Here is a 9,040-nt window from a genome sequence, read left to right as displayed (position 1 = left end):
GCACACTCCTCTTGTTGTGCTCTCCTTTCAGCCGGATCCCTTCCCAGGCCATTAAGCTGAAGTATGCGCAAGGCATTGTGGCGTTATTCCCGTACCTGGAGGATCCATTGTCCAAGCATGGATATGTATGTTTTAGTATTGTCTAAATAAGTTGTCTAAATATCAGTAATAACTTGAATAATTAGATTCTTTGGGTAACACAATTTATTGAAGACCTGCAATTTGATGTGCTTCCCAGGTCAAAAAAATGTGTACTTAAGTGTACTTTAAATATATTTAATTTTCTGAAAGTATATTTTAAGTACACTCTATTTATCAAGTACAGTACTTAAGTATGGTATTTAAAAATATACTTATAGTTTAGTGTATTTTAAATATATTTTAAAATCATTTGTATTATTAAAGTTATGTACTTAAATATAGTTTTATAAAATATACTGTTAGTGTATTGTATTTTAAATGTATTTTAAGTACATTTGTATTTTAAAAGTAATGTGCTAAAGTGTAGTATTGTCAAATATACTATTAGTATATTGTATTTTAAGTCTATTTTAAGTACATTTGTATTTTAAAAGTAATGTGCTAAAGTGTAGCATTATAAAGTATACTATTAGTGTATTACACTTTAAGTGTATTTTAAGTATCTTTGTATTTTAAAAGTTATATACTTAAGTGTAGTATTATAAAATACACTATTAGTGTATTGTATTTAAATGTATTGTAAGTACATTTGTATTTTAAAAATAATGTGCTAAAGTGTAGTATTGTCAAATATACTATTAGTATATTGTATTTTAAGTCTAATTTAAGTACATTTGTATTTTAAAAGTAATGTGCTAAAGTGTAGCATTATACAGTATACTGTTAGTGTATTATATTTTAAGTGTATTTTAAATATCTTTGTATTTTAAAAGTCATGTACTTAAGTGTAGTATTATAAAATACACTATTAGTGTATTGTATTTAAATGTATTGTAAGTACATTTGTATTTTTAAAGTAATGTGCTTAAGTGTGGTACTGTTAAATATACTATTAGTATATTCAATTTTAAGTCTATTTTAAGTACATTTGTATTTTAAAAGTAATGTGTTAAAGTATAGTATTATAAAATACACTATTAGTGTATTGTATTTAAATGTATTGTAAATACATTTGTATTTTTAAAGTAATGTGCTAAAGTGTGGTATTGTTAAATATACTATTAGTATATTCTATTTAAAGTCTATTTTAAGTACATTTGTATTTTAAAAGTAATGTGCTTAAGTGTGGTATTAGAAAATGTGCTGTTAGTGTATTGTATTTCAAGTGTATTTTAAGTGTATTTGTATTTTTAAAGTAATGTGCTTAAGTGTAGTATTTGAAAACATACTATTAGTGTAGTATATTTTAAGTGTATTTTAAGTGTATTTGTATTTTAAAAGTAATGTGCTAAAGTTTGGTATTAGAAAGAATATTTGAAACGTACTTTAAGTTAAGTATGATTTTAGTATATTAAGTACACTTGTACAAAGTTTGTTTTTATTTTAGTACCAAAAAGTCAACTTAAAATGTGTTAAAGCTCTACTTAATTATATTTCAAGTGTATTTAAGTATACTATAAGTTCTCCCAAAATAACACAACTTAAGTATGTACTTCTGCAGCATGCTATAAAGTGCTTTCTTATGACCTTGAAATAGATTTGTAGCATACTTCAAATAGTTACACTTAACCACATGTTAAAGTACACATTAAACATCTTTTAAAGTGAATTAGTAAGTATATTTAAAATGTACTTACAGTTAAGTATGATTTTAGTATATTAAGTACACTTCTGCAAAGATTGATTTTAGTACCAAAAAGTCAGCTTAAAATGTGTTAAAGCTCTACTTAATCATACTTCAAGTGTATTTAAGTATACTATAAGTTGTCCCAAAATAACATTCTTTAAATACACACGTTTGAAGTGTATTTTAAATACAAAAATACATACTTATTAAGTATATTCAGTACACTTTTTTTCACCTGGGTACTTTTTTTAACCATTATTTTAGTGTATTTTAACCTATGCTTATTTATTCATTATGCTTTGTAACATTAAATAACCTTCCACCTTCCATTTTGTTAATGTATTTTCATGGTAAAAACACCATATTGAAGAGCACAAACAGATCTTAAAAAGGCATGTAAAGCCTTACCTATTAAACTTTTAAGCACAATACTGAAGTCTGTACTTAAGTTGTGTTATTAGTGTATTAAGTGCACTTTAAGTGTACTTTTTGGTGCACAAATTAAACATGTAAAAGTGTCTTTAATTCGATAAAAGCATACCACCACCAATGATTTCTAAGTATTATTATTAAATATATAAAAGTATACTTAAAGTGTACTACTCAAGACTAGTACTTCAAGAACGTAATTGTGCCTGTTAAAGAGCAGGTAGTTGTGGTCTAGTGGTTAGAGTGCAGGTCTGTGGTTCAGTGAGTTGTGGGTTCAAATCCTGGTTGAGGCAGTGGTTGTTGTCTGAAGTGAAGGTGAAAGGAAGGTTCATGTGAATGGCTGATGGTTGTGAACAAGACAATGTACAATGGAAATGAGCAATTAGAGATTACATTATTGTTTTTTTTTCATATACTTTTGAAATATATTTAAAGTGTATATATTTGAAATGTGCTTAAAGTAAAATCTACTTGTAGTATACTTAAAATGTACTCAAAGCGATTTTTGTGAATATATTTGAAATGTACTTAAAGTAAAGTATGCTTTAGTACATTAAGTGCACTTGTACAAAGTTTGATTTTAGTACAAAAAAGTAAACTTAAAATGTGTTTAAGCTCTACTTAATCATACTTCAAGTGTATTTAAGTGCACTATAAGTTGTCCCAAAATAACACAACTTAAGTATATACTTCTGCAGCATGCTATAAAGTACTTTCTTGTGACCTTGAAATAGATTTGTAGTATACTTAAAATACACTAAACTGCATGCTAAAGTACAAAATAAACATATTTTAAAGTGAATTAGTAAGTATGTTTGAAATGTACTTAAGTTAAGTATGATTTTAGTATATTAAGTACACTTGTACAAAGTTTGATTTTAGTACAAAAAAGTCAACTTAAAATGTGATAAAGCTCTACTTAATTATATTTCAAGTGTATTTAAGTATACTATAAGTTGTCCCAAAATAACACAACTTAAGTATGTACTTCTGCAGTATACTATAAAGTACTTTCTCATGAAGTTAAAATAGATTTCTAATATACTTAAAATGCACTTATCCGCATGCTAAAGTTCACATTAAACACATTTTAAAGTGATTTGGTTAGTATACTTATAATGTACTTAAAGTTAAATATATTTTAGTATATTAAGTACACTTATACAAAGTTTAATTTTAGTACAAAAAAGTCAACTTAAAATGTGTTTAAGCTCTACTTAATTATATTTCAAGTACATTTAAGTATACTATAAGTTGTCCCAAAATAACATTCTTTAAATACACACTTTTGAAGTACACTTTAAATACAATAAAACGTACTTATTAAGTATATATTAAGTACACTTTTTTTTTACTTGGGTTAACAGTTGAATTAAAAACAATGACATCAAAATAAATAAAATGGGTTGCTAGTGAACAATAATTGGCAGACGTTAAGGATAAGGATAACACTGAGAAAAGGGTATTAATATAAACATACAAAACACTATAAAAAGTGGTTAAACAAGAGGTCTAAATCACGAAATGTTCTCATTGTAAAAACAGTAAAGCATCTGAATGCATTAAATTCATACGGTACATACATTATCTTTGTAGGAACACTTTTATGATCCTGCATCAGGCTCCGGCTACATTTCATGGCGTCTCAAAACAGTGCAATGGAGTCTGTCTGATCACTCAAGGACAGTAGCAGCAGCAGAAGATGACAGCAGTGGTGGGCCAAAGGCTGCAAGACCCTCAGCTTCTCCAATACAACAGTTGACGGGGCAGGAGTGTGTAGAGGCTCTATCTATGATGAACCATTCAGCTGATGATGCAGTAGTTCGAGAGAAGATGATGGCCACTTTTGAACACCGGCAGAAACTTGTCCATGATCCCGACACATCTGTGGATGTCCTCGAAACGTTCCCAAGATTTCTTGACATACCTGGCCTTGTAGGCTAAGTATATTTTGTGTCTATAAATTACTTTTGGAAAGTTTCACTTCAGCTTATTTAGGCTTAGGTTACATCATTTCCCAGTTGAACTGATGCTGTGCATATAGGTTTTATATTGCCTCAGAATTTGATGTATTTCATAATTGTGTACATATCATAATGTTTTGTGATAGGATTTGATTTAGTGATCTCATGTGATCACCACCAAGTATTCATTTTAATTTTTATTTTTCCATCCCAGATTGAGCAGGACTTCCTTGCTCTTTTTGGACCTGAGACATCTGGGAAGTTCCTGGCGAAGTGGACAACATACTTCAGACCACAAATCATTGAAGATGCCAAAGGGCTGGTATCCACTGCACATGTCGAAGAGCTTCTTAGATCTGCCCAAGGCGATGGTGGTGGTAAGTCTTGTTAATTTGACATTTTTATGTTTCTCTTACTCTCTGGTACATATTTTAAAACTGTTTTTGTACTGTGTAGGATGGGACATTGATATCGCTTCATTATGCCTGCTGCTGCATCTCATTCCACCAACATCGAAGGGTCACAAGAAATCTGCGAAAATCAGTGCACTCCAGGCAGAGGATTACTTGGTGCGATATTTGCAGGTAATCAGTGCACTTCTTTTCAAGACTGTAGCAATATGTCTTTTCACAGGTCTGTGTGTGTTTGTGTGCGCGCACATGCGTGTGTGTGTGTGTGTGTGTGTGTGTGTGTGTGTGTGTGTGTGTGTGTGTGTGTGTGTGTGTGTGTGGTATATCGTGTAGGCCTATTCTGTATCCCTGTCAGATCTAAATTTTGCTCACCTGTGTAGTCCATGGCATAGAGCATGTATATGAAGGCAATTGAGTCTCATATTCTCTATTCCATTCTTATGTGTATTGACAATGTTGAACCTAAACCTTCATGGTGTTGATCACGGTTATATCTGGTGTTTACAGTAGTGGACAATTAAAAGTAAAAAAAAAAAAAAAGAAACAGTTTCTTTCCCACCTATGTCTCTTGTAGTTAGGTGTCTTGCCGTAATAACACAGTCTCATCTATCTCATTACATAACATCATGTGCTACTGTTGTAATTACACACCAAAAGTACTTCTACTTTGGCCACCTCGCTGTGTTAGTTTATTTTTTTCCTAGGCTATGCTCCACTCAAAGGTCTGGATGAGCTGAGGGTTGGATTTATTTGATGGAATGAAATAGTTTTTTTTTGTTTTTGTTATTTTTCTTTGTTATAGGCTGGTACAAGCATGCAGATTTTCCTGTCCAGCCTGGAACCATCTCAGCCCTTCATGCTCTGCGTCGGGGAACAGAAAAACAAGATCCACAAGTTCTACATCATCGTTGACAACCAGGTAATACCATGCAAAGCACAAACATCAGTAGCTGCATTTGACGAACTGTTCAAGGCACACTTTGTTTTCGGGACGTCATATTGTGAGGCACTTGATGGTTTTTACTGCTTCATTCAAACAGCTGTGTACAATATCGATATTGGCAAGACAAAAGAAAATCCGAGAGTCAGGGAACTGAGGGCCAGATTTCTCAACATGAAAAAGTAATTTGCCAAATTTAGGGCCTTAAATATTTGTCATTTATGTTTACTTGTTCTATTTGCAAAACACTACATTCAAATTCATATTTAATTTGCCGTCATTTAAAATTTCATCATGGCCTTTATCCAGGAAAATATTTGCGTTTATGTTGTGGAGAAATTGGATGCTCATCGGTGTTTGGAACTTATTCTGGATTTAAGAAACATTTAGTTAACATTCATGGAAATGGTATTCCTTCCTCTACCCCAGACATGGAAGACAATAGTGAGAAGGAGGGTGGATGGGATTATACTACCCTTGAGAGTTCAGAAAATAATGAAGTTGAAGGTGTAGGTGATGGACAAACGATGGAGAGCTCTTCTGTTACTGAAGCTAATTTGAATGACATGTGTGGATCTTTGGTTGCTCAGTTGCAGACTAACATGGTTGGTCAGAGTTCAGTTCAAGCAGCAGTTGAGACTATTGAAGATTTGGTTGATGGCATACAAACCCAGGCAAAGGAGGCAATTCTTCGTGATATTCCATTAGAGCTTTCTGACACAGTTGAGAGATGTTTTCGTTCCATTGAAAATCCACTGAATAAATTTAATACGCTAGCAAAACGCAAGAGGTACTATGAAGACAAGTGGCAAATAGTGCAACCAGTGGAACATGTCCTAGGAGTAAGATTTGATGTTCGACGTGATAAGAAAACAGGCATGTATAGCCAGGTTCCTATAACCGATAAATTGGTTTATGTCCCACTTCTTGAAACACTCAAATCAATGTTCAACAACAAGGAGATACTACGTGCTTTCCAACAGACAAAAGTCAACAAAGGGATTTATGAAGACATTTGTGATGGGGAATATGTTAACACAAACAGATTATTTTCATTTGACAGACATGCGTTGCAACTCCAACTTTACTATGATGATTTTGAGACGGCTAATCCCTTAGGGTCCAAGAAGGGTATACACAAGCTTGGTTGTGTGTATTTTATTTTGCGGAATCTTCCTCCAAAATTTAACTCTGTGTTGATGAACATTCAACTTGTTTTGCTTTTCCACACGACAGACATTAAAAAGTATGGCTTTGATGTTATTCTAAAGCCTCTTGTGGATGACTTGAAATGTTTGGAAATGGATGGTGTCCTCACACCGATGTCTGACATACCATTAAGGGGGAGTATTGTTCAAATTACTGGGGACAACCTTGCACTTCATGGTCTCTTTGGATTTGTGGAATCCTTCAGTGCCACATATTGTTGTCGTTTTTGCTTAGCCGACAGGGATGCGATGCAGACAATATTTTCAGAGGATCAACCTGGCATAATTTTTCGTTCAAAAGAACTTCATTCTCAACATCTCAGCAGTTTACAAGACAATCCACAATTGTCATCTGCTTTTGGTGTCAAAAGATCTTGCTTGTTTAACACACTTGAGTATTTCCACACATGTGATAATTTTGCTGTGGACATAATGCACGATATATTGGAAGGTGTGGCTCAGTATGAGCTAAAACTTGTTTACCAGCACCTGGTTGATACAAAGAGGATTACGATGAATGATTTGTGTGAGCGCATTCATGCTTTCAATTATGGATACATGGAAAGAAAAAATCGTCCAACTGCTTTGAAAACTGATGATAGTAAAGACCTTGGGCTAAATGCGAGCCAGGCGTGGTGTTTGTTGCGCAACACACCACTCATTTTTGGAGATCTCTTTGAAAATACTGATTCTGTATGGCACTTGCTTTTACTTTTGTTACAAATTGTGTATATAGTTTTCTCTCTATAGTTTTTTCTTAAGCATTTGATTTCAGATCACCACAGCCTTTTCAAGACCATATTCCCAAACAAAAGACTGATACCAAAGCACCACTTTTTAGTTCACTATCCCAACTGTATTAGAAAAATAGGCCCCATTCTTCATGTTTGGTGTATGCGTTTCGAGGCCAAGCACAATTTTTTTAAGCGCTCTGTTAAGAACTTCAAAAATGTAACAAAAACTATGGTGAGTGCACATCAATCACACATGGCCTTCAATTGGGAAAGTTTTAATTTTGAAAGGTTCACACATGGACCAATACATGTGGAAAGACTATCCAGTTTGGAGGGATACGAAGTTATATGTCAGACTCTCAACCTGAGCTCAAATTTTGATGTTCATATAACTAGCTGGATAAAATATTTTGGTACAGAATATCATGCTGGATTGTTTGTTTGTTGTGGCATAGAGTCTGATATGCCTTCATTCAAAAAAAATTATTAATGTGATAGTGAAGGATGGCTGTGGATATCTTGTACTGCGGGAAGTGGTAACCTTGGGTTTTGATGAACATTACAGTGCATTTTGTATTGAAGAGTCTCCTTGTCCTTTTCACCTTGCTAATGTTGCAGAATTATTTCATTATAAACCTTATGATAAGCAGTTTTCGTATTACTCCAATGGAAATGTTTATATTGTACCTTACTGCCACCTTTGCTTAAATGAATGCCATCGCTTGATTTTCAATGTCAATAAAATGTTTAGAACGTATTTGACTGTGTATGCCTCCTGTATTCTATGTTGGATTGTTAAAGGGTTTACACCAATACACTACAAAAACTAAACTTGTATTTGCTTTGCATTGTATTTATACCATATTTACTTTTAACACCAGTTTAAAACAGCATTGTCCCATTCATTCTATGCTTTGGAAAACACTAAATAGTGTAAAATTAACACTTTTCTAGGTTTAAAAAGTAACTCGGCATATGGCTGTATTAAACACCAACTGGTGTACTTTTAACACTTGTCTAGATTTAAAAAGTCACTCTATACACTACTGTATCAAACACCGACTAGTGTGAAATCAACACTTTTCTAGATTTAAAAAGTAACTCTATACACTGGTGTAATCAGAAGGTAACACCGTTTAGTGTTACCAGAGAGTTAAACATTAACTCTGTTTGGAGTTATTGTAACACTCTGAATATTAACACTTTTGAAAGTGTTAAATTAACACTCTAGAGATTGGGACAAAATAAACACTTTCATAGTGTTAAAATTAACACCCTCGGAGTTGAATTTAACACTCTGAAATTTGCTGTGTACGGTGTGAAACCGTTTCCTCTACCCTAACTGTTAATATGGAATATATTTCTCTACCATGACCCTCAGCCCTAACTGTTAAGTAAGGGTTAACGTTCGGCGAGAAGGTCGCTACCGTGGAATAGCAGCACGACAGAGAGAATCTTTAGACCCCGACGCGGAGCGGAGGGGTCTTGTTCTCTCTGAAGTGCTGCTATTCCACAAAGCGACCGACTCGCCGAAAGTTAACCCGCTTATTACATGGATATACTTAAATGATTCACACATGGCGGGGA

At 33.2% G+C, this 9,040-nt stretch overlaps 1 protein-coding gene across 1 annotated transcript; it reads left to right on the top strand.

Moving 5' to 3' along the window:
* Positions 1-47: 47 nt before the first annotated feature.
* LOC134444648 (uncharacterized) lies at positions 48-5,697 on the top strand (the record flags this gene model as incomplete). Its single annotated transcript, XM_063193900.1, has 5 exons — positions 48-125; positions 3,794-4,132; positions 4,376-4,535; positions 4,618-4,745; positions 5,374-5,697. Coding segments are annotated over 5 exons (1,029 nt in total), but the record flags the coding sequence as incomplete, so codon positions are not given.
* Positions 5,698-9,040: the final 3,343 nt, after the last annotated feature.

The sequence above is a fragment of the Engraulis encrasicolus genome, unplaced genomic scaffold (assembly GCF_034702125.1).
Source record: "Engraulis encrasicolus isolate BLACKSEA-1 unplaced genomic scaffold, IST_EnEncr_1.0 scaffold_645_np1212, whole genome shotgun sequence".
NCBI classification, from domain to species: domain Eukaryota; kingdom Metazoa; phylum Chordata; class Actinopteri; order Clupeiformes; family Engraulidae; genus Engraulis; species Engraulis encrasicolus.
This window is presented reverse-complemented; position numbering and strand designations above follow the sequence as displayed.